Below are 27,606 nucleotides of genomic sequence, written 5' to 3'. Positions count from 1 at the left end.
GACAAGTACTGCATTCAGAAAAATATTAGGTCAAAGTGAGGTTGCAGTAACAAATGACAATTTTTAATGTCACAAGAAATAAAGGAATGTCAGATCAGATATATTTTCTCATTTAAGAACCTGGAGAATACAATTTCTATGACTTAGTTGACAGAATAAGTAAAGGAGATAGTTATAAAGCTATGCTTTTTCAAATAACTGTGTTTGAAACAAGGTAGTAAGATTTCTGCAGTTCAAATGTACCCGAAATGGTTACTAAACTATTTCATGAACAACAATCTGGATAGGAGGCTTTATACACACAACTGAATCTTTTAGCAACAAATTAACACCCTGTGAATTGCCTCAGCAGAGAATGCTGCCTTTACTATTAGCCCCTATTCAGAAGAACATTACTTAATGGAAATGTCATTGGATGGATGGATAGATGAATATGAGAGAGAGAGAAAGAGAGAGATTTTAATGAAGAGAATTTGAAGATTTGATGGGAACTTTAAGGCTGTTTCATAGGAATAAATTAAATTTGTGACCAAAGTAGAAAGGAATTAGTTTTCAGGGAAGGGGGGAGATGAGAAGTACTTAGTAAATTTTTTTTTTTTTTTTTGAGACGGAGTCTCGCTCTGTTGCCCAGGCTGGAGGGCAGTGGCGCGATCTCAGCTCACTGCAAGCTCCGCCTCCCTGGTTCATGCCATTCTCCTGCCTCAGCCTCCCGAGTAGCTGGGACTACAGGCGCCCGCCACCATGCCCGGCTAATTTTTTGTATTTTTAGTAGAAACAGGGTTTCACTGTGTTAGCCAGGTTGGTGTTGATCTCCTGACCTCGTGATCCGCCCGTCTCGGCCTCCCAAAGTGCTGGGATTACATGCATGAGCCACAGCGCCCGGCCAGTAAATTCTTGTTAACCATGGGTAGTAGATATATCAACCTGTGAAGTTTATATTTTGGATAATTATAAAATCACAAGTATTATACTTTTCTCAGAGCTATGTTTAGATAAAAGTTTAAGGAACACATCATCTGTGTATGTATATTTAGATATTTTTGAAACAAAGTATGTATTTGATAAATTTAATAATTCATTTAGCCATTCCAGTATTTCTTTATTGAGTGCCTAGTGTTTGTCAGGCAGTGGAGAAGCTGTGGGTAATTGGCACTCTCCCACTGCAGTTAGTTACACTCTGGTTCTTTCAGTCTACCCAGCAGTGTGTGCTGATAATGTGGAAGTAAATGAATAAACAGGAATGGAATACAGAAGGATTCTTATGAACTTGCTCATATATGCATAGCAATAGAAAGAGTACTTCCTAATTGCAAACTTATAGCACATACATCTGCTAGAAACTCCTTGTGCTAAGTACATGAATTCAGGCATTAATTCCACACAAAAATAAAAGCTAAAATCCCTTGTACCATGTATACAAATGAGACAAGTGAGCTTGACATTCAAGCTTTTCAATTCATGCGAAACCAAAAAAAAAAAAAAATAGTTTATATTGGGGAGCTTCATTTGCACCTTCTTTGGCAAAAGATAAGTGACAGAAAACATGCCAAGCAGAGGATGGTTTTCTGTTAAAAGAGTGAGATTCTCCAATAGAGGAAAGAAATTTTAAAAGACAAATTTTTAGTCCTTAAAAAATAATATCCAAAGGAATTTAAGAATTAAATAATATGAGATAATAAAATTAGTAATTTGCTCTTTTTATAATATTCAAAAATTTAAAAACAAGTAAAACACACATGATTTTACATATATATTCCTAATGGTTGAGTCTTTTAGATGGCACATCTTTTAGATGTGCACAAATAAAAGCCTGATATGGTTAATGCTAAAGGCTATTGCCTTTGCCAAATCAATTTATTAATAAAGATTATGATAATTGGTAAAGCAAGGTTAAAACTATGTTTTTTTCATAAGTTTTGGATATGGGTAGTAAATATTTTTGAGTACTTCAAATTCTTCTAAAAACATCTGCTGAATGGACTACCTTTTAAAAATAACTTTTTATACAATTGGTGGAGCTTCTTTAGTATCACGTCTTTAAAAGGAAGGAATTAGAAAATCTAGCTTCAGGTCTCAGCTTCATCTTTTTGGGCCTCCCTACCTCATGTAGAAACGGAAAGGTTTGAGTTATTTTATCTCCCAAGTCTCTTCCAGTTCTGAAAGTGATTCCATCAACCTGCCTATGTACTTTGAGTCATTTGAACAGTTTCAAGAAAACTTTGAATCATATTGAAAGAAATTGCCATCGTATTCATATGAAAGTACAGAACAAAACTTGCAAACAGTTGCTGCTCATTACAGCTGATATGCTATAAATGGTTGTTGACACTGAGACCAGATGTCATGGAAAATCCTGCATCATTAGGAAGCAATGGGGGTGGGGAAGGAACCTATGTGTAAGAATGTCTGTGCGCTCTATTTAAAAACCAACCTAGAAAGGGATTGCATTATAAGAATCTAAAGATCCTCTCAATATATAAAGAGTAACATAATAGATTGCATTAAGTTGGCATCATTAAAAAAGACATTCCTCAAGTTACAAATAGTAAATGTTCTGCACATTGAAATGACCAGCTGCACTGGAATGTAGTAGCTAATCACTAATGTGTATGTTGTCACCACAGAGGACAGAGCTCCTATGATAAAATCCAGTGTGATTTTATTGTTTCATAGAAACTGTTGTGAGATATAATTTAGTACCCTTATAATGTTCATTTGAGAGATTAAGGAACTAATTAATTAGCTCCAGGCATTTGTGAGTTGCCCAAGTCCATATAGGTAATAACAGTTAGGGCCAGGACATGAACCCAGGTCTTCGCATTCTTTCTAGATCATCACCCTGCCTGTTTCTCTTACAATGCCGTGGTCCATAGTCAGCTAGCTACATTAGAAGACCTGGGTTTCTGATCTCACCTGTCTGATTCGTGTTAGAAAATAGAAAATCAAAATAGTGGAATAGTAGCAAATAATTGTGTAGTGGTGCTCCTAAGGAGGTAATCATTAATTAGGTGAGAAATACTACCCTTTCAGCTTGGGTAAACTATATTTGCAAATTATCTTCCTTTCTGTAGGCATTCAGAATTTAACCTTGTCAACAAAATTTTGTAGTACAATATATTTTTAACTTGGAAGCTATATGAGTGGTAATAATTCAGGAAAATTAGAATAAATGTGCTTGCCCTGATTAAAATGTTGCTTTAGAAAGTCTTAGTGATTAAGCCTCCCACACAATCACAGAACATGATAGGAGGATTATTCAAACTAATATATACCAAACAGTTATATAGAAATCAAACTTGTGTGATTATTTTTAATGTTTCATTGGAGCTGCCCTTTAAAGCAATCTTGTGATGAAATATTAAAAAGTGAATAATCCCTTAAACTCATCATCCTAAATTTTTTAGTTTTCATTATATAATTTCATTTTAGAGCCTAAATTTTAGTAATCATCCTAATTTTTACATTTTCGTTATATAATTCTGTATTTTAGGTTTGCCTAAAGATATACATAAACATGAAATCATGTTAGTCTCTTAATTTTTACATCTACACAGTCACCTTCAAATAACCCTGCCTTTTCTTCTACATAACTGCAGCTGAACAGTCTTCATGAGTATAAGGTGCAACTCTGGTCCAGATGGATTTACTATTTTCTGGATGACTCACAAAGGCCCTACAGTGAGGTCTTCGTTCGTTATGAGTATTTGCCCCAGTAATTCAGAGGATATGCATGATAAAACTCTAAGATGTTCCATTTCTTCTGAATCGGCAGATACTTGGTGCTTGAGGCATAATGCACACAAGCCCTGCACAACAGCTTTTTCATTTAGTGATAAGAGTGAAAACACACTCAATTTTTTAAAAGGTTATTTACCAGTTACGCTGACAGTTGCTCAACAAACTTATCACCTGACTTCAAACACCTAAAATGTGATTTCTAAAGTGATTGGAACTCTTTTTTTGAATGAGTCTGTGGTTGACAAATTAGGACAGATGTGTATTAACAGAAATCTCTGACATGCCAGTGCTTTTGAAAGTGAAGAAAGAATTAGAATCAACCATTGCTTACAGTTTGATGAGCTTTTTCCAAGTTAATTATTCCATGAGTTAATAGTTGGAACTTAACTTCTTGATCAGATTAGGAAATGCATGAATGTGGTAGACCATAAATTTTCGTTGCAAAAATAAAATGTCAAATTAAAATAATTTAACATGTGTAGATACTATAGTATATTGATAAAGTTCCAAATAATTTCAAGTGTTAGGTTTTACTAAAAGTCATTTCAGCATAAAAGTCTTTTATATTCTTGAGATATCTTTATCCCATACTCCAAATTAAATTACATATTTAGTGTTGAGGTGGTTAAAAATCCCTATCAGCCCCACAAAATTAGAAAAGTTTTCTCACATTTACCGATCATCATAATAGCGATGAATCTGATGGCAGTGAGCAACAATAGCCTGAAGAAGTCTGGTACTTGATTAAAACTTACTCGCCAACACTCTAATTTCTTGTAGATTTAACCTAATTTCTTCCAAGTTCTGGTTATGGGTCTTTGCTAATTTGCATGGCTGGCTTAATTAATAAATTAGATACTGGTTTAGGCTGTGTTTACACAAGGTCAAAACTACCAACAGAATTGACAAATTCAGTGGGAAAAATTTAGCCAATTTGATTTTTAAAGCATGACATTGCTTGTTTATTAACATATAAACAAAATGAATTTGATTGACTGAATTTTTAGATTTTCAGACAATCGTTTTGGCATTTGTAGAGTCCATTGTTTCCCAACTTTTTTCAGTCTGAGACACACCTCTAAATTTGCTGGGTTTTGTCCCCAAACCACTCTCCCATATACATTCTAACCCAATATATTTATCGAGTTTGGGGTTGTATATCCTTAACTGTATATATTAATCAGTCTCCTTTTCCTGACCATCTTCATTTCTTAAAATCCACAAAGGCGATTCATGGAAATTGAAGACTGTTCCCTGGTGCTTATTTTCAAAGTACTGATGTGTCTTGATGCATTGGTTGGGAAACAGTGGTATAGACACAGCCTTATTCCAAGACTGAGTTATCAGCCCTTGCATAATGATAAGTACCCAAGAAAATAAAAATATATCTTTCTCATAGTACTCTGAGATGGAAAAATAAATATATAAGTAATGCTCTGAATCACGCTTTGAAGAAATGTAAATTATGTTTTAAAAGCTGGCTTATAAAGAAAAAAAAAGCTGACTATAACATTTGGCAAATAGTAGTATACTCTTTCTGCCTTTAAGAATAAACAGATTCTTAAAGACAGCAATTTTAATACATAATTCAGAGTAAGTCTCCAAAATTTGTACCAAAATTGTTTGGAAACACTGAGGAATCAAAATCACTACATTTGGGTCCAAACTCTTGAAGTTAACTAGGATTTAATTTGCACAGTTTCATTTGCCAAATGTCTGTAGATTGGTCCAACTCTTGTTATTATTTTGCCAAGTTTCCTTCTGCTGAAAATGTCTGCTCTGTTAGACTTCTAAGTCAATGTCCGTGGCCAAGTCTGAATCCTGAGCAGTCCTTGGAAACATGTGAGCAGGTCAAGACAGGTGCTCTCATTCATTTGATCCCTCCCCAAGTGTATTCTCTCTTCTACCCAGTATCTCTCTAGGACAGTTATGCATCTGTCTGAAGCCTGCACACATGATAATATTTAATCATTTTCTAACTGTATTTTCCCTGGGATTTAGGAATGGCAGTCTCCAGGAAAGATGACAGTGCATGAATTTTTTCCCCCTAATCCTGTAAAATGTTGTTAGTTTTGAATAGTCGCTTAAAATAGGTTCTCACTTCAGTCTCTTTTTTTTTTCTTTCTAAATAAAGCCTGAGAATTTGCTTTTAGCTAGCAAATCCAAGGGAGCAGCTGTGAAATTGGCAGACTTTGGCTTAGCCATAGAAGTTCAAGGGGACCAGCAGGCGTGGTTTGGTGAGTAGGGCCCCCTCCTTCATGCTACCTATAGTCTTCTGGCTTCTGAATTCTGGCTCCTAATCCCACTTCCTAGTGAAAATAAAATGGAAAATTTCATCCTAATAACAATTTGACTAATTTTTAGATATTGTGCCTTTATAAGCATTTAGTTTTGTTGACATAAAAGGTTATATAATCTAGAAATAATTTAAGGGAAAATACTAATGGGAGAACAAGAAGACATACACTTTTTTCTTCAAAGGATGATTGAGAAAGTACATTATTTAGTAAGCATTAATTAGAGGATTACAACATTCAAAGAGTACTTTTTTTTATTTGAAAGAAAGTTGATTGTTTGCATACAATCTCATATGATGCCAAAAACTGCTGTGTAAATAGTAGATGCTCAAGAAACACAGGATATTTCACATATAATACTTTATGATTTATGATTTAAAGATTGTTTAAAAATTATGAAGCATCTATTTATGTGTATATTTCACCTTAGTTATTTTATATGTCTTCAACATGCCAGTTTCCTCTCAAAAATTCTGATAATTTAGAAATTTTTATATGATAAAATTTCTGCTTCTTTACAATTAAGGAAGAAATTAACTCTAAATAAATTTAAATTATAGTATTTCTAACCAGACTTATGTTTTGTTTCAATATTCAGTCTGAATAAATTATTTACTCATTAATTTTCATATGCCTCTCTCTGCCATTTTCCAATATCCAACCCACTTCCCATGTACAGTTCCAAAAATATAACCTCTCCCCAAGCCTGTCTTGTCTTCTGACTTTCGGTGTGTTGAGGTTAGATAATTGTTTTAATGCCCTTCATTTCTGATTTATTTCCTCTGAGCAACAACAACAAATAGAGGACTAAAAACATGCTATTTCTTTGTTTTATATGCAAATGCTTTTCTGAATCCCTAATGTACACATCTCCCAAGATGTACATATGGCTCCCAGGATTCACCACATCTCCCTTTTCAGCCCCAGCTGTTACTGGGAGTGGAGGGTGTGCCAAGCCTCCCTGGCAGCCTAATGCAGGACCTCAGTTCCTGCTGCCTGTCCTTTTTCAGTAGTACCTGACAGTTATTCTTGGTTGAAGTCTCTCTCATGTTTAATATTCTCTTTTACATTATCTTTTTACCCTCCAATCCCAGATGAATTTAATACCTCCAAACTTGTCATTCTGTTTATAATATTTTAACTTTTTAATAAGCTTGTACCCATTAACTGCAAACTGAACGAAGGTAGGGCCTAGATTAGGTCTGTAAATTAGAGATTCAGATGATCTCTGTATCCTGGAAAAGAGTACAATTAACACAGAAAGAATATATTGTAACAGGAGTTAAGGGTTGAACAGGAAGTAGTGGGGCTATCACAGAGATGGGCAAAGCAAATACTAGAGATACATAAATTAAGTAGGAAGTCCTGACCCTGGAGGAGCTAAGGCTTTTGTATCTATAACTATTTACCATTCAGGGTGGAAGTATCTTAACATAGGAATGTATGAGGTGCTGTGGGAACACAAGACAGGAAGTACAAAAACCTGCCTCTGGAGAGAGGTTCAATAATTGCCTTAACACTTATGGTTGCCTAAAGGATGAATGGGGCTTTGTTCACTGTCATGCAAGGAGATTAAGGCATTCCAGACAGAGGGATCTGCACATGGAAAGGCTCAGAGGCATGAAACTATTTTTTCTATTACAGTAAAACAAGAAGTTTGATAAAGCTAAAGTATACTCGAGTGAGTAGTAGTTAATGAGGCAGGAAATGATTTTATGTGTTTTTGAAGGATTTGGATTTCACCTTAGAGATTTTGGGATCTGGTGAAACATTTTTAGAAGAGAGGGACATAACTGGGTGTATGTTGTTTAATAATGATTCCAGTAGAAGTATAGGAGATGATTTAAGTATAGTTAATCTGAAAGCAAGGACCCAGTTAAACTAAAACAATCGTTCAAATTATGCATGATGATAGCGTTGACTAGGGAGGGTGTAGGAGCAAGCAAGTTCCGAATAACATACAGATCAGACAGGAAATATGAACTCTAAGGGAATCTGTTTAGGAAACATGAAAGTCCCAGACATTGGGTTCAAAGACAGGACTCGAGTCCTGTGTAGAGCAAAGCAGGACCCCACGTCATGAGGGACTTGGGGTATGAGGCAGGATACAAAAATGGGAACTTAGGCCCAGGGATATAATTGCCAGAAATTGGTAAAGGTGATGATAGGATATCAGGAATAAGACAAGCCTTTGTTATCAGGTCTGAGGCTCAAGTTAGCATCAGCAGCTATGTTTGATGATTACAAGAATGTTGGAATCAAGCTCCTTAAACCTCTTCTGTTTTTGAGCTTAATGTTTTATCTCCTCTGCTATGACACATATAGTTTGAGAGCAGGGCTATGTGTAGTGGAAAAAATTTTACTTTATGAATCAGAATATATGAATTTATATCTTGGCTCTGATTCTTAACAACTGTATGATATTGAGCAAGTCACTTTAAATCTGTGAGGTCACTATCCTCTTTGTAAATGGGATAATAAACACTTCTTCACAGGACTGTTATAAGATTGAGTGAAATAGTCCATAGAAACTTGAGTGAGCTATAAAGGATGTTCAATAAGTTTTCAAAATTGTCTTGGTGTGAAACAATGACATAGTTCTTTGCATATTCAGTGAGAGTTGTTTAGTGAATCAGTGAGTAGAAGACTGAATATCAGGTCAGTAAAAGCAATAGCATCCAAATAAAAGTACATAGATTTTCAAATTGTTATTGATTTCTAAAAACAAGCTGGTCCCAAAGAAGCAGTGACAGCTCAGCAATAAAATTTCCACTTCATCAGCATGGTGCTATCAGCAATTAAGTTATTGTTAAGGTACCTGTTAGAGTAATAACTTTTAAAAGAAGCAACATCTTAAGTTCTAAGGCAATTCAGTATTTCAGAAGTATAGAAAAACAGAGTGTCTAAACTTGGGAGAATATACTTCTTTTTTCTCTTTCTTTTTCTTTTCTCAAGTTCAAGCGAATCTTCATGGTAATCTGAGGAAAAAGGAGATGTGGTGTTCTACGTTTTTTCAGATGAGCTGCCAGATATATTTTAAGTATTAGGAGTAAAGGCATATTTTAATAATGAATGACCTGTTTTGATGTTTATTCATTATGATCTGCCATTATAGTCCCATATATTTTTACTGATTAATTTCATCTTTCAAAATGTAATATCAGTGTTTATGGAGGAAAAGCTTTGTTATTTTAATTTTGATAAAGAGCAGGACTCTTTCTTCATTATGTGAAATACCAGAGCTTCAGGCTTTTACATAATTTTATTTTAATAAATATACGAGGTCCATTACAAATAAGAAAAAAACATAGTATGTATACGAAACAACATAATAGATAATACAAAGCATTATGGAAACTGTTTATTGTGTTTTTTTTTAATTATCATTTTTCAAGTCCCAACTTGTTTGTTTTTTCCCATATTTACTTTTCATTTTCTAGTCTGGTCTGTTGGAATACTAGCCGAAACTGGTAGAAGTAAACACCCTGTCACTATACTTGATAAGATGGCTAGAAAATTTACCAAAAAGAAATATTCAAATATATTCTGTTTCTCTTATGGAACTGGACATGTTATTTGCAATACATTTCTAGCATTTTGTTGCTGCTAGAAAAAAAAAAAGATAACTACCAAGATCTTGGTTCATGGAAGAATTATTTTGCTTTGTTGCTGTTATGTCTCTTTTTTATGATATTAAGGTTCTTTTTATGCCAATGTGTTACAATGGATACATTTCCAACAGTCAGTAATTCTCTTTTCTCTTTGTGTTATCTATTTTGATTTTCCTATTGGTTTTTCAAAGTAAGAAACATATGCTATCCCTAAAAAAGGCAAGCTCTCATTACTTTTTCTATTGATGGCATGTGTATGATAATCCTAGATTCTTGCAAGTTTAATTTCCCACAGAGAAGGTCTTCTCTATTTTACCCCCCATATGTCTGTATTTATGAGGTCACATTGTACAGTACATTCTTTCCTAACGTCCATGCATTTAGATATATGCTTCAATATTCTTGGGGTAAGGACCCCATTGACTGCTCAAATGATGGTTCTAACTAAATAAGAATGAGCATGCTGGTATTCTCTTAGAATTTTAGTCTCCAGAAGAGGTTTGTAATAATTTATATTTTAAATGATCTTTTCATTTCTTCCTCACAAAGTAACTTACTTCCCTATCTTAGGGAAGCTTAGGAGAGGTATTGTTAACATTTCCTACTTCTGGCCATGTATTCTAAGTTATTGAAATCATACATTATTAAAGTTTACTGATTTAGACAGAAGAGTACAGATTGTATATAAAAGAATCATTGAAATTCAGGATGAGAAGGGATCACCGAGAACTGTAGGTAACTAAGGAGAGCTCTAAGATGGAAATAACTTAGAGCCACTCTCTGTTAGAAAACAGGTAGAGAAAAAATATTGAGGATTCAAGGAACAGAAAAAGTAGTATCAAGGGTGACAATGAGAAGGCCATTTTTAAAAGACCTTAAAGAGATTAGTCAGGTCAAGGGCTCAGAAGGAGAATGAAATCATGTTGAATGAATGAAGTGTAGCCAGATGATAAAGGATCTGAAAGTGCACACTAAGAACATTGGATGTAATCTGGACATTAGCATCGATTTCTCACTGGAGTCTCATTGCCTGTCAACTCTAGAGGAGTTGGAGAAGGATGGTGAGAGTGGAGGGGACAGAAGTGCTGGCAAACTCTTTAAAACAATTGTGTCCATCTCTACCTTGGAATTCACAGAGTGCATATCACTCCTTGAGGAAATCTTTAAGCTTTAGGCAGTGGAACCACCATTATTGCTCAGTAATTCTCTGTACCTCACAACTACCAACCAAATATTTATTTCAAGTCGAGTTTGAGGTACAGATGGATTACCCAGGGTCCATTTGAAGCTTAAATTGCAACATACAGGTCTTTTCTTGGAATCCCTTCTCATTGTCTATCCAATCTTCCCCCAAAACAAACAGAAAAAGAAGAATGGTAATAGAAAAGAAAAAAGATTAAGTGCAAAGTTTTTTTCCTCATTTTCTTTTTTGTTCAGAGAAGTAACTGTGTTGTATATATTGTCTTTTAATACCTCTTTGCATGTTGTTTGTACTTAATAAGTATAAATTTGTCACAGAAATGAGGGGGGAAAAGTTTCTTTCTTGGACACTTTGCATTTCAATAAGTATACAGTGTGTTTCATCAGTGATCTGTGGTTGGAGAAATTCCATTATATATACTTTTAAAAAGCTTTTTTTAGTTTATTTGTGCTTTTAAAGAAAACTTCCAAATGAGGATAGTTATTTTTAGTATGTTTCAAGTAAACATTTTTATTTAAAAAACTGTTATTTTCAGAAATACATATTTTACTCTAGATTCCAGCTATAAATTGTTTCTAAGTGTAACTTATTGAATTCTATACCAATATGTATAATATGAAGTTTTCTTTCCCCATCTAGTTTTTCTTACCACATCCCTTCTTAAGTCGAATGTCTAGTTGATACTTGTTCAGTAGTGATTCATCTGAATATTCCTGCATCTTCTCTTTAGTTGCCAGTTACAAGTACATACTGATTATTTAATAGTACACAGTGAGCTCTGTGATATATTTTTGACTTATATCTTCTCCTGGTGAGTTCTTCTCCATATTTCTTTTCAGGTGTAGTTTTAACTCCCATATACATAAAGGACAATAAGAATTGCTAACCAAAAGTGGCCTTGAGTGTACACAGTGACTTTGCAGCATAGTAGATTGGCCTTCATATCTGGAAAAAAAGATGTATTTTTTTTTCAAATGAGTTACAGGGCAGGGCATACTAGTGTTGATATTTCTATAAAGAGAAAGTCTACACTATTTATTGCTCTGAGAACCTTGTTGTGTTTTGAAAAACATATAATCAGATAAAGAAGCCCCCGAAATTTTTCTTTCTTAGTTTCCCATTTCATATTGTTTTGTCAAATCAACTGTGACTCATTAACATCTCTTTTCCCTAGGTTTTGCTGGCACACCTGGATATCTTTCTCCAGAAGTTTTACGTAAAGATCCTTATGGAAAGCCAGTGGATATGTGGGCATGTGGTAAGCAATTATATTTTGAAGCAAATTTTGTGATAAGCTAGTGTCTTAGTCCATTTGGTCTGCTATAACAATCTGTCATAGACCAAGTGGGTTAAATAACAAAAATGTATTTCTTATTTATTTATTTATTTTGATACAGTGTCTTGCTCTGTCGCCCAGGCTGGAGTGCAGTGGTACTGCCAGTAATCCCGGCTCACTGCAACCTCTGCCTCCCAGGTTTAAGCAATTCTCCTGCCTCAGCCTCCTGAGTTGCTGGGATTACAGGCACGTGCAACCATGCATGGCTAATTTCTGTATTTTTAGTAGAGACAGGGTTTCACCATGATGGCCAGGCTGGTCTTGAACTCCTGCCTCAAGTGATCCACCTGCCTCAGCCTCTCAAAGTGCTGGGATTACAGGTGTGAGCCAGCATGCCTGGCCACAAAAATTTATTTCTCACAGTTGTGAAGGCTGGGAAATTCAAAATCAAGGTGCCAGGAGATTCAGTGTCTGGTGAGAGCCTACTTTTAGTTTTATAGAGAGTTATCCTCTCTTTGTGTCTTCACATGGCAGAAACAGAGAGGGGGCTCCCAGGGTCTCTTTTATAAGAGCATTAATCCCATTCATGAGGCCTCCATCCTACCAAAGACCTCACTTTCCTTCCTTCCATCATATTAGGAGTTAGGATTTTAACACATGCATTTTATGAGGGACACAAATATTGTCTATAACAACCACAATTTTTATAATTTAAAATACAGGTTGAACATCCCTAATCAAAAAATCTGAAATTTAAAATGCTTCCAAAATCCAAAACGTTTTGAGTGCCAACGTTGATTGCCACATGTGGAAAATTCTGCATCTGACCTCATGTGATGGGTTGCAGTCAGACACAGTCCAAACTTTATCTTATGCTAAAAATTATTTAAAATATTTCATAAAATTACCTTCAGGCTATGTGTTTAGATGTGTATAAAACATAAATGAATTTCATGTTTAGACGTGGGTCTTATCCCCAAGATATCTTATTATATGTATTATATATGTATTTTATATATATATAATATTATATATATTATATAAGTATTATATATGTATAAATACTACAAAATCTGAAAAAATCCAAAATCTGAAACATTTCTGGTCCTTAGCATTTTGGATAAGGGATACTCACCCTGTAATATCTTTTAAATTTGAAGTTGATATTCTCTAGTGATCGACTTACAGTAGAAGTTCTCAAACCTCAGTCTACAGCAAGATTACATGGACAGCTGTTTAAATGACAGATTGCTGTGTTTCTGATTCAGTATATCCAGGATAGAAACTTTTACCTTTTTTAACAAACTCTCAGGTGATGCTAATGCTGCCATTTTCTGGAACACTTTGATAACAGGGATGTGGAGCATTGCTCCTAGTTGTTATGTATTTATGCTGCTATCTTCTCAATGGATCCAACCAGTCCTTCCAATAAGTATTATGTTTGCCCATGATACTTGGCAGAGTTTAAGAGTGAACTAGTAAATATTGGAAAATAATGAAATTGACCATCCCGAGGGGACAAAAGTCTGATTTAGGCCTCTATCAGCCAACTCAAATCAAAAACAGTATCCTATGCAGGCCCAAAGACATATAATGGGGAGGATTTTCACCCACGGTTTTTATAATGGAATTTTTATGTTTCAACATATACTTTGAATACATGAAAGACTGAAAGAACGCTGCAACATTACCCTACTAAGATTATCAACATAATCACCTAAATTCCTGATACTATGTCATTGCTACCAGCCTACAAGTCGATACCTAACTATCATAGTTTGGCTTTAGTGTGCTGCAGACAGATTTCAGTGCCTTTGGTGTTTGTCAGCAAGCTTGGAAAAGTTGATTTAAAAAACTTTACTTGATTCTGAAAATAATTGTTTAAACTTGTTTTAGTTTAAAAAGTTAATAAATTCATCATCACTACTTTATAGTGATAGGCTATTCCTCACTATATTTCTTGTCAGCTTTACCTCTTTGGTAACAACTTGATGTTTGATCTTAAACTGATTGAATCTTGGGCTTTCAGAGTTACCTCCATGCCTGGGAAGGCAGTGGTAAAATAAGGCACTATATTTATGGTTACAACCCCTGGGGTTCAGTCTTTACTTTTTACCTACTAACCCAGTCTCTTTAATATATCTGAGTTGGTTTCTTTACCTGTAAAATAGGAATATGTTACCCTCATTGAATTGTAGGAGGGTCAAATGCAGTGCACTTTAAAGGAAGACAATTGACAATTGCTACTTAATTAATGGGTAAGGTCTTAGGAATGCCCCAAGCTCTGTCTTCCTGCTACCTACCTGAGAGTATCTTCTAAGCATGAACTCTAAGGCATGAGCTCTAAAATGCCTTGAATTAGAGCATTGTCACAAAATATCTTTGTTCAAATCTAAATGTTAATGGAAGATATCTCAGATATTTTCCTTGCAATAAATCAGCTCCCAGCATACATAGATCTGTTTCTGCTGATGAATTTAAAAAGCAACAGAGTGGCCTGAGACTCAGGCAGACACAGACAGGTTTTGTGAAGGATACAATCGTATTTTTTAAAGTATTTTTAAAACATGATAAAGCTATGTTTTTGTAAAGATAGGGGATTGTAGCTAAAACGCTGCATTTGGACCTTGAACACTAGAGGGATAGTGTGGCATACAATAATCAGTAACCAAGGGAAGCAGGACTCAGCATAAGGGACATTTCATACTCTTTCTTTGCCTGCTTCATCAAAGGCCTTTTCCAGCCTCTTCTGCCTTTGTGTTTATCTCTCCTTGTTTTCCTAGTTTCCTTCCTATTTTCTACTTTTTTTTCTTCATCCCTCCTGTCTACTTCATAGGTAAGAGGCAGTATGTATAGTGGTTAAGAGAACACACTTAGCTTCTCAGTTCACTTGCTGTATGACATGGCACAAATTCTTTAGTCCCTGTGTCTCAGTTCCCTCTTAGAAATGGAGATCATCAAAGTTCTTGCCTCATGGGACTGCAGAGAGGATTTTTTAAATACAGTAAGTGATAGTTATCATTGCTATTGTTATACAAAGTCTTTATTTATAAATGAAGTTTCTAGATAACTGATATATGCATTATAGTAGACTTAAAAAACAAAGTGTATTATATAACTCAGCATTATTGGCGTGATTATCGGTAGAATGCCCTCATCTGATGACCTGAATACCAAATTCTCTCTCTCCCTCTCTCTGCTTTCTTTCTTTACTTTTAAATTATTTTCCCTTGTTTTATTTTGTAAAAGGTGTTATTATGGACAGATTTCACAGCTTCTGAATCATATTTTACTCTGCCAAAGAATTTAAATAAATTATTCATTTGTTCTTATATCGAAAACATTTTTTCATGTTTCAAATGTGTCACCATAAAAAATGATAGACTCTAAGTGAGGTGATAGATAGGTGAGTTAGCTCTATTTAATTATGCCACAATGTATATCTGTAAATATCAAAACATCATATTATACCCCATAAATGTATTCAATCGTAATTTGTCAATCCAAAAAAATTAAGAATTTTTTTGAAAATTTAAAACCTTTTTTTATAATGTATAAGTTTTATTGGTGTTGAAGAATATCAGATCCACTAAAAAGAAACCCAAAAAGCTAATCGTTTATGCTAGGGATTCTTCTCTGGCTGTGCAGAAAAATCAATGATGAAGCACATACAGGCAAACCTCAGAGATATTATGGGTTTAATTTCTGGTCTCACAATAGAACAAATATCAAAATAAAGTGAGTCACACAAATTGTTTGGTTTCCCAGTACATATAGAAGTTATGTTTACAGTGTACTGTAGTCTATTAAGTATACGATAGCATTATGTCTAAATGCACATACCTTACCTAAAAAATACTTTAAAATAGCCAGGCCCAGTGACTCATGCCTGTAATCTTTGCATTATGGGAGGCCAACGCAGGAGGATCTTGAGTCCAAGAGTTTGAGACCAGCCTGGGCAACATAGGATGACCCATCTCTACAAAAAGAAAAAAGAAAAAAGAAAAAAAAACTATATTGCTAAAATATCATCATCATCATCTGAGTCTTCAGCAAGTTGCAATATTTTTGCTGAAGAGTCTTGCCTCAGTGTTGATGGCTGTTGACTTATCAGGATAGTTGTTGCTAAAGGTTGGGGAAGCTGTGATAATTTCTGAAAATAAGACAACAATGAAGTTTGCCACATCAGTTAACTCTTCCTTTCATGAAATATTGCAGTACTCACCAAAATGTGACACAAAGACACAAAGTGAACCCAAGTTGTTAGGAAAATGGCACCACAGACTTTCTCAATGCAGGGTTATCATAAACCTTCAGTGTGTAAAAAATGCAATATCTGCAAAGTACAGTAAAAAAAAAAAAAAGCACAGTAAAACAACATATGCCTTTCTATCAAAATGCCCAGATCCTGCATGGGCCTCTGCTTTAGTGGATCTGTGGTAAACACAGGCAACTGCATTTTTAATAACCTATGATGTATTATCAGAGTTTGGATTCACTGTCTTAGACTCACAAAACACACTATGTTCAATTTTAATATTACTTTGGAATATTTGATTTTATGTGGATTGTCTGAGTACATTTCTGTAATACAGTTCATATATCTAACCTTTTAAAATAATGGAATATCTTATAATAGTGAGATTTCATATCTGTGAAATGTGAGAACTTATAAGGTAGAAGCTCTAACTTTCTTGTCTGGAAGAGGGAAAAAGGATAGGTAGAGAGTAGTTTCCATCTTTGTTTTCTAAACTATATAACATTTTGTTAGGTGTTAAGCAAATATTAGATAGATACTACGTACACATGTGCATACATGCATGCACACACACACACACACACACACACACACACACACACAGATATCAAGAATGACTCCTTAGAAACTTATAGCCATAGGGCATCTCATAGATTTTTAACCCCAATTTTGCCACCTTTCACCTTGCTATATTGTGTCCTTTCCTCACATAATATTATGCAAACAGCTAAATTCCTTTGTGATGAGCCTTGCCCCAGTTGGAGCATGTATGTACCACCAATTTCCATTTCTTTAGAGACTGTGTGGACGCTTTGTCTAGAAATGCACTTGAGATCACACAGCTATGAAAATGTCTTAAGTGTTCTAATATCACATGTTTAGGGGAAATGACTCCCACTAGAACATTATAATGTATTCTTTTGTTACATATCTTGGTCATTGTTGTGGGATTTGGAATTGTTTTACCATTTTATTATATATCACCTTACTCGTGTGACATGAAAGTGACATTAATTCACTTTATTTGTAAGGTGATGTACCCTTAAACTCATCATCATTGTAATCACCACCACAGTAATGGACACACTATTTGGTTGCTTTTAGGTTGTGGCTTATCCTGAGGGAAACTCTTTTTTAGCCATTCGTTAGCACTGTCTCTTGCCAATTAAGTAGTGACTCATTTTCAAGAGTAGACACTGGGTTGAGTGGTAAAAAATTACACTACTCAGAAAACAAAAGAAATGCAAAACAAGCCATTTAGCAGAAAGGCAGCTAGCCTTCTATATGAATTAAGCTCTGAACCCTCATTACAGCAGAGCAGAGTGAAGCAGGGCATTGGTATAATGACTAAAACAAGCCTGTACATTATTTTTATTAGAATCATGCAATTATCTGCACATAGGAGATCTCGAATTCCAACATTACCTTGCTTTTGTGATCGCACACAGAGTGTGGTCTGACCTGTACTCTCTCTTTGGAAGCAACTATTCCATTACTGGAAAGCAAATAATAAACATTAATGAAGCAAGAACATAGCCTTGTGTTCTGCCATTAACAGCAGTAAATTGATTTTTGTGACTTAATTGTATGTATAACTGCTTCCATAATTTCCTAATGGGATGAGGAAATGTTTGTAGATGTCACTGGATCACAAATTTCTAACAGAGCTTCTTCTACAATTTGGCCTAAAAATAAATAAATAAATGCAAGCCTATAACATAGGTCTCTCCCGCACCCTATGTACATAGGTGTTGTCTTGCTACTTTTCTGCCTTACTTAGGTATCACTCTCAACAGTTATGAGTGATAATAAATTAGTGGCTGTCACAAATGTACCTTGACTTCAGACAAACCTTGGGAATTTTATGGAATATGTTTCTTCTTTTCTTGTGTGGTGAATTTAGGTTCAGCAATGATGTGTTTTCTGGGGTTTAACCTTTTCATATTTCAGCTGGTGTAAGTCATTATCAGGTACTTTAGTCATTTTGAAATCCCAAGCCTACTGGATATTCTGTTGCTATTACCAGTTCTGAGGTTACCTTACACTTGGCCAATCACAGATAGGCCTCCAGATTAGAAGCCTTCTGCCTTCATCCATTATTACCCACATCTCCAACAGTCTTCAGTTCATGGAGCCTTACTCCCAATCATAGTCTTTACCAATATTCTCTTACTCTGAACTTACACACTGTCTTAAATTTCTCTACATTTACTATGTCTAGTTTCCCTAACTTGGTGTTTTTCAAACTCTGAAACACAAACCACATGGTTCATTCAGAGTGACCTACAGTGCAGCCTCCTGAGATCTACCTCAGGACCATTGAATCAGATTCTCTGGGGCCACAGGATGCAGCAATCCCACTTCTGGTTATATATCCAAAAGAATTGAAAGCAGCACCTTGAAGAAATATTTGTACACCTATGATCATAGTAACACTATTCACAACAACCAGGAGGTGGAAGTAACCCAAATGTCCATTGACAGATAAATAGCTTAAACAAAATGTGGTTTATACGTATAATTGTATATTATACAACCTTAAAAAAGAAGGAAATTCTGTCCCATGCTACAACATGGATGAACCCCAAGGACATTATTCTAAGCAAAATAAGCCAGTTACAAAAGCACAAATATTATTATGATTCTACTCATATGAAGTATTAAAACAGTCGCTTTCATAGAAACAGAAAATAGAAAGGTGATTACCAAGAACTAGAGAGAAAGGGGAAATTAGTGTTTCATGTATATAGAGTTTCAGTGTTGAAAAATGAAAACAAACTGGAGATCTGTTTCATGACAGTGTAAATGTACTTAGTACTACAAAACTGTTCACTTAAAAACTGTACATCTGGCTGGACATGGTGGCTGATGCCTGTAATCCCAGCACTTTGGGAGGCCAAGGTGGGAGAATCACTTGAGCCCAGGAGTTTGAGACCAGCTTAGGTAACATATAGTGTGACCCTACCTCTACAAAAACAGAAAAAATTAGCCGGGCATGGTAGCACACACCCGTAGTCCTAGCTACTCTGCTCGAGAGGCTGAGCCCGGGAAGATCATTTGAGTCAGGGAAGTTGAGGCTGCAGTGAGCCATGTTCATGCCACTGCACTTCAGCCTGGGTGAAAAAGAGTGAGACCCTGTCTTTAAAAAACAAAACAAAACAAAAAAACAACAAAAAAAAACATGATCTGTTTTATGTACTATTTATTTATTTATTTATTTATTTATTTATTTATTTATTTATTTATTTCGAGACAGGGTCTGGCTCTGTTGCCCAAGCTGGAGTGCAGTGGCACCATCTTAGCTCACTGCAACCTCCACCTCCCAGGCACAAGTTATCCTCCTGCCTTAGCCTCCCCTGTAGTGGGGACTACAGGTGCACACCACCACACCCTGCTAATTTTTTACTTTTTGTAGAGACAGGGTTTTGCCATGTTGCCCAGGCTGGTCTCAAACTCCTGAGCTCAAGCAGTCTGCCCACTTCGGCCTCCCAAAGTGCTGGGATTGCAAGTGTGTGGGACCTTTTTTTATGTACAATTTAAAGTCACTGTGCGGGACCTTTTTTATGTACAAGTTAATGTCATGTGTTTAAATTTAATGTTAGGTATTTTTAGCATAATTAAAAAAAAAAAGATTCACTGAGGTGAGGCTCAGGAATTTGCACTTTAACAAGCTCACCAGGTGATGTTGATGCAACACCAAAGCTAAGCAATACTACCACAGCTAATTTCAGATTCCTTTAGGAGAGCAGTTTTTAGGATTATTACAGGATATGTCAGAGGTTGCAAACAGGTGAAGTCTTAGTTCAGGCTGCTATAACAAAGTCACATAGACTGCGTGGCTTATAAACAATGAAATTTCTCATAGTTCTGGAAGCTGGAAGTCTGTGATCAGGGTGCCACCATAGTCAGGTCAGGTTTTGGTGAGGGCCCCCTTCAGGGTTACAGAATGCCAACTTTTTGTTGTATCCTCACATGGTAGTTAAGAGAGCTAGCTAGCTAGCTGCCGTCTTCTTAAAAGGGTGCTGTTCCTGTTCATGAGGGACCCATCCTCATGGACTAAATATCTCCCAAAGGCCCCACCACACCAAATACCATCACGTTGGGATTTGGATGTCAACATATGAATTTTGAGAGCCGTACAAACATTCTGTCCATTGCAGGCAGTCTGCTGTCTTAGTCAGACATGCGGACATTTTATTCTTATGAGTGTTGACGTTAATTATTTATCTTTATAATTTATTAGCAAGTAATTTCTATAAAAACTATCAGTTTCTTGCTTCTCTAAAATAATCAAAAGAACAGGTGATGCAATGCTTTTGCTCTTTTATAGTAGTTGTACCTGTCAGACACATGAACACAGCTGCCGCCCTGGTGACCACCCCACCCCATACACAGTACAGGTGCAGGCCTTCATCCCTGCCTGCTGCCAAAAGGCCTGTCAGTTTGCCACTCCTACTACATGGCATAGATAGTTTCCATCCTCTGAAACATGCCTTCCTATCTTGCTGGCATTGATCTTCTAGCTCTTTGTTCTGCCCTTCATTGGCCATTTAGGTCACAGAGTGTTAGTTGAGCACTTTCTCTACTTGAAATGTATGATGATTTTCCATTAATCATACTACAACAAGGTAAGAGAGAGCCATACTTATCACTCATGTAATTAATTGTGTACTTCCAAGTTCCACATGCATTTTGCTTGTAAGTTTATAATGTACCCCTTTATTTACTTAGAATATTCAGTAACTGTCTTAGATTCTTCCATTAACTTCCCACTATCTTCTCAGAGTTCTCCAACATTCCTTCTTCATCTCTCCTTTTGTAAGAACAGCATTTAGAATGTTTAATTATTAACAAGATTATAGGTTTAACAACTTTTTTAACACTAACTTTTATTAAAATCAATTTTGAATGTTCTCGATGATATAGTCTTTCTACCTAATCGTAATCAGTGCTTCTCAAAAGTCTTATTAACCGGACATCTCTAGCATCTCCCAAGCACAAATATATACATAAGATAAGGAAAACTAGTTTTAATATCTACCTGTATATGGAACCAACTCTATCAAAAATAGTTTTAACTGCTAGTCATGGAACATGTGAAACATAAAATGGAGAGAATACTATAATAAACTGATGGCTAATCTTATTTCATCTATTTCCTCCCTTTCATTTCCCACTCCAATATTATCTTAACCAAATTGAAACATTGTATCAATACATCTATAAATATTTTAAAGTATATCTCTAAAAGAAAAGGACTCTAAATATGACAGTAATATTAGTTTTAAAATTTTAATAATTATTGCTTAGTAACATCAAAATATCTAGTCATTTTCCTATTTATCCTCTCCTGTCATAATCTTGTTTGGTCTCTTAGGTCTCTTAGTCATTCTTAATTTGTAAGTTTTGCTCCATTCTCTCTCCTGTCTCCTTATTTCTTGATTTATTTTTCAAAGAAAACTGTAGCTCCAAGACAGCACATGTAAGTGCTCAATCTTGGTCTCTAGATACTATTTACCATTAAAAGGAACCAGAACTTTCTGTAGTAGCAGCTGATTTCAAGTTTAGAACAGGAAAAAAGCAAGATGATCCAGGAGCATCTTGTCATACCACAAAGAAAAACTATTAAGGACCACAGAGTTTATATTAACAGATGCAGGAACCACCTTGAGGAGGCTGGCACTAGCCAAAGATGGGGCAATTGAGAATCAATAAGAAAAATAACATAATAGATTGAAATACATCAAGTAAGTTTAAATCCAGGAATTGATAATGATAATCAAAATTCAACAGAAGTCCTAACCTTTGGGGGATGTTGGGGAGCCAATGCGTTATTTTAAAAACTGGCTAGTAAAGAGGAAAATAAATAAATAATAGCCTATCTTTCCTATATGAACTGTATCTTAGGCCAACCAAGTGGATAAGGAGCAATATTTTCTTAGTCTAAAGAAAGCATGATATAATTAGAGTATCATCATTTTGTTTGTTTGTTTGTGAGTCTCACTCTGTTGCCCAGGCTGGAATGCAGTGATGTGATCATGGTTCACTGTGGCCTCGAACTCCTGGGCTCAAGTGATCTTCCCACCTCAGCCTCCCAAGTGGCTGGGACTAGCTGTGCATCCCACCACACCTGGCTAAGTTTTTCTATTTTTGGAAGAGACAGGGTCTTGCTATGTTGGCTAGGCTAATCTTGAACTCCTGGGCTCAAGTGATCCTCCTACATCAGCCTCCCAAAGTGCTGGGATTATAGGTGTGAGCCACCATGCCTAGCCATCATTATTTTGCAACCCCAGTAAAATTATGTAGGCAGTAATCATAAAAGGCTGCTAGTGTCATGAGAGATACCCAACATTTGGAGGTCACATCATCACCCCTCAAGTGGTCTCGCAAAAAAAAAAGACTTCTTCATTGACTTTTAATGATTTTAGTACTTTAGGTATATGGGCAAAGAAAAAGAGCTAGTGATTTTTTCTTTTCTTTTTTCTCTGACATAGAAAAAAGGTAAAATTTAGGTTTATTAAAAAGATAAATTGGGCTTACTCATGACGCAAGAACTCAATTAGAACAACAAACACTTTTATTTTATTTTATTTTTATTTTTGAGGCAGAGTCACAAGACTCTGTCACCTAGGCTGGTAGAATTCAGTGGCACGACCTTGGCTCACTGCAACCTCCACCTCCTGAGTTGAAGCGATTCTCCTGCCTCAGCCTCCCGAGTAGCTGAGACTAAAGGCATGTGCCACCATGCCTGGTTAATTTTTTTGTATTTTTAGTAGAGACAGGGTTTCACCATGTTGGCCAGGCTGGTCTTGATCGCCTGACCTCAGGTGATTTGCCTGTTTTGGCCTCCTAAAGTGCTTGGATTACAGGTGTGAGCCACCACGCCTGGCCTAGAACAACAAACACTTTTAAAATAAGCGTTTGTTTAGAGGACCTAGCTAAAGGAAAAAGTAGCTGCAAGGAACATTTAAGATAGGACCAAATGGACATCTTTGCTAGTATGTCAAGGTCTCTCAGTTAGACAACACGAAGTTTTAAATTTTATATTATCATTCCTACTAAAGTTCATAGATAAAGAAAAAGTGGCTGCAGGGAATGTTTAGAGCATCATTATGTCTGTCCTGCTTGTGGTTGAAACAGTTACTTAACCTCTCAGCCTGTTTCTTCATCTATAATATAATGCAGATAATAACAATATCTACCTCATAGCATTATACAAGGATTAAATAAGATAATGCATTAAAGCACACATAACTCTGAATAAATGTTATCTACAATAAAATTTATTAGTATTACATTATCCTTATGCCATGAGTCTCATACTTGTTCTATACATTCAGAAAATAGAACTACAAAATAGCATAACTCAGAAAGGTTTTAGATGCTTGTTTAATAATCAAGTTGAAGTAAACTTACAAAACGGTGTTTATTTAAATAGGCACTGACAGTTTCACATCAGGCTAGTCAATAGCACCTATTATATTTTTTTTTTAAGTCTTTGGGCCTAAAAGTGTTTTTTTTAATCTTCACATTTATGCTATTATTTTATTTAAAGTACATGTTTTTGTAAACACTCCTCCATCAAACAGCTAAATTGTGGGCATCTATTACATATTGCCTGCTTTTCTCACGGAATGAGCCCTCTGTGAGCTTCCTCTTCCCAGAGAAGCACCACATCAACTGTCAACTGCAGACATAATTCATAAGGACAAACAGCCTATGTTGAGAATGCTAAATGTCTCAGTTGAGCCACTATTTCATAATTCTGTAACAGCCTAATTCCAGATGTGTATTAGGAAAATGTTCATATTCAATGGAAACTATCACTATTACAAAGCAAATTTTCTTCTTAACCTCCTGGAACCTTATATAGCTGAGGGCTAAAACTACTCAGGTACAGCTTTTTTTCTGCTTGCCTCCGAGAACACAAACAGAAACACTCATCATCATCATTACTATCATCATTTTCATTAGATGTATGGAAAAATTATTTTTATGTCATGAAGGTGAGGTACCAATATACTGTGGTTTTCTTCATGGTCTTTTTTTTTTCCTTAAGAATGTTGTTTAAAATTTTTTATCCTTGTATTGATTTCACATGACTTAAAAAATCTGCTTATGAACTGTATCTTCCTGAAGCAGGCTATAAAATTCTAAGATGATTAAACCATTGCTTAAAAACCATTTCAGCTGCAACAGTGTCTACTGTATAAAGATGTCCAAACTGCTGGACAGGAGCAGGGATAGATCTCTTAGGTACAGAGACCAAGAGACCACCTTGGATAAGGGAAAAAATAAGTCTCAGGGTACACCTGGCAAAGTGTCACCTGTCTTACTCTTCTTTCTCAGGTTTCCCAGGCTTAAGGAAACATAGCAAGAAAAAAGCAAACAGGAGACGTCAGAGGAATGACTGCCTTCCTCCAGGATAATGAGCTAGGAAAGAAACCAAAGGCCTTAAGCAAGGCAATAAAATACGTGAAAAGTGGAAGGAGAGATATTTGATGACAGAGAAGACCATTGTATCAAAACAATCTCAGACATTTAGACTGCAGATACGATTTCAGGGAAATTTACAAACTGTGAATACAGAATTTTTTTAATTTTAAAAGTTAAATTAGATGTTGATTAATTTATAAATAATTATGTATGTGAAAAATTTTAGCAAATTTTATTACAGCCATGTGTTTATTGTTATTATTACTTTGAATTTTCTGTGGAATTTCTCCCTTCTCTCCCTTTTTCCTCTCCCATAATATATATTCTTCTGTAGTCTTGTTGGTTTAGTTGTTTGACTGACAAGGCTTGAAGTGTTTGAAGACTAAGATTACTGAAAAGAAAAGGGTTTTGTCTCTATGGGGTACCCACATTTGTTGGGACTATGGTTATTTAGAACGTGAATTTATAACCAGGACACCATCACTCAACAAAATGTCCCAATTACCATCAAAACAAGTATGAGGAAATAAAAAACATGCTTAGTTTTTAAACTTCAACCTCACAGTGACTAAAATCATAGTCTCTATATAGATAAGAATGCAGTAAGACCCTATATAGACAAGAGTTCAGGGGGGGCAAAGAATGTTGCCCTAAATGAATGTTGCCCTGCCATGCCTCTTTAGAATTCTTTGATGCATGCATTGACTGACACATTGTCAGAGTTCCGGAGCATAGGAGGAGAAGCATTCACCCTCCAGAGACTGCTCTAGACTAGATCATAACACATCTTTCTGAAGTTTTCCTACAATCCAGTTTTCTCTGTTTTAACAACTACGGCTTAATATCATTGTGGATCAGCCACATTTAATTTATTGTTGTCTATATGACTTAAATTGTGTTAACATTATATTCTCCTCCAGGTGTCATTCTCTATATTCTACTTGTGGGGTATCCACCCTTCTGGGATGAAGACCAACACAGACTCTATCAGCAGATCAAGGCTGGAGCTTATGATGTATGTAATAACTATTTATATCACTTTAGATGAAGGTTTGTCTTTTGCTTGTTGACCAAGAGCCAGATCTTTTCATTTTTCTTTTAACCATAATTTTTACCACTTTCTCATATTATTTCCCTCTCTCTTAAGGAAAGGGAGAAAGAAATGCAGCATATGTATCCAGTTTACGTTTCCTTTTAACTCACTGTCTCCTAAGATTGAAAGAAAAGCCATGTGAAGTCTCTGAGGAAGAACTTTGTCAAAATATTTGGACCTTAGTGCATTTTAAAAACATAAAAATTAAAATATTTCTGCTATAGAAATGATTATTGCCTGTTTAGTTGAATTATATTCTCAAATATCTATCACATAATTTTATATTATATACCAACAATATTTTGCGGTGATCACATATCAAATAGAACATTATCCCACCATACCAGTTTCTGGGTTTTGTTTTTTGTTTTTGTACTGTTTGGGATACTATGCAAGCTTTCATTTGAAGAATGAGTTTCACAATTGAAAAATTTGAAAATCATAATTCTAATATATTTAATTTATAATTAGAATATTTGAAAGTAGATATATATATATATACATTCATAAATTAAGTTCAGAGTCTGAAGAGGAAGGCTTTATCTACTTTCTCTTTGTGGCTTAACTTTGTGTTTGTGATATAATTTGCTCTCCTTTGATACGTGTTCTTGTAAATATGATTTACCACTTTCTCAGGTTTCCCCTCATACAGCCCTATGGAAATCCATGTGCAGGGTCTGGGCATGCTTTCCATGTGTTATTAAGTAGAGTAACTACAGAGTAGCAATATTGGGTTCACCTTTTGTGCACAAGTTGAAAGCTCAATGTGAAAGTGAGAGGAGAAGATATAAAATGTCTTTATTATATTCTATAATGTCTCATGAACTCTTCAATGCATTTCTGATAAAATTTTCTATTTAGATGGATGTGTGTGTCAGCAAGAATTAAAAATGTATATTCTTTGAATTTCAAAGCATTGCATTATTCCTAGACTAGTAATTGGAACAAATTATTATTTACATGGCAATAGCTAGCACATTCACCATCTTTACAGACTAGAACCAGCCCCTCTCTGGGCAGACGTAGCCCTGAAAATGCACTGCTTGGTATACCTAGAGGAATGCTTTCATGAAAATTAGAGAACTGAAGAAAATGTTCACCTTTCTTCATGCTGAACCTACCCCTCATTTGCTATCAGAAGACCTGTACAACATTAAGAAACAGCCTCGTGTGTTTCTTTAATAGCTCCTAATAGTTAGCAAGCTTTTACAACTGCCAAAGATAAGCTTCAGGAATTAAAAAATGGCAATTGTTTAGCTGGCAAAAATTACAGATATTAGAGTCAATATCATTTTTCTCATGCTTTATTATGCCAGTGAGTCACAAGTTCCCCATTTTAAAACTACTAAAAATTGACTAATTTAATTCCATAACACAGTGGCAATGGCTTTATTTTTCAAGATTGTCCATACAAATTCATGAATTGGGAAAATAACCTGATATTCTATCATTTTGCAACTAATGTGGTGTAAATTTCCCTTCATCATTGAAGGACAGTATTTCTACTAAATATGCTAATCATATAAAAGTAAGTTAAGTAATTATCACTACAAAAAATAATGTAAAGAAAGGAGAAGTAGCTTTCTTATATAGTCTTAATATAAAAAAGTATTAGTAATGGGAAGTTATAAGATTTGTTTACTTTCGGCCGGGCGCGGTGGCTCACGCCTGTAATCCCAGCACTTTGGGAGGCCAA

At 35.4% G+C, this 27,606-nt stretch overlaps 1 protein-coding gene across 27 annotated transcripts in view; it reads left to right on the top strand.

Moving 5' to 3' along the window:
- The window catches only part of CAMK2D (calcium/calmodulin dependent protein kinase II delta), a 319,504-nt gene that overhangs the window by 225,301 nt on the left and 66,597 nt on the right, over positions 1 to 27,606 (top strand). For all 27 annotated transcript variants that reach the window (XM_063603579.1, XM_057302147.2, XM_024928504.4 and 24 more), the window contains exons 7-9: positions 5,873 to 5,975; positions 12,022 to 12,105; positions 25,738 to 25,832. In XM_063603579.1, the coding sequence (XP_063459649.1) occupies positions 5,873 to 5,975; positions 12,022 to 12,105; positions 25,738 to 25,832 (282 nt within the window). The remainder of the gene's footprint in view (positions 1 to 5,872; positions 5,976 to 12,021; positions 12,106 to 25,737; positions 25,833 to 27,606) is intronic.

The sequence above is a fragment of the Pan paniscus genome, chromosome 3 (assembly GCF_029289425.2).
Source record: "Pan paniscus chromosome 3, NHGRI_mPanPan1-v2.0_pri, whole genome shotgun sequence".
NCBI lineage: Eukaryota > Metazoa > Chordata > Mammalia > Primates > Hominidae > Pan > Pan paniscus.
The sequence above is the reverse complement of the archived record's forward strand: the minus strand, read 5'-3'. Positions and strand labels throughout refer to the sequence as shown.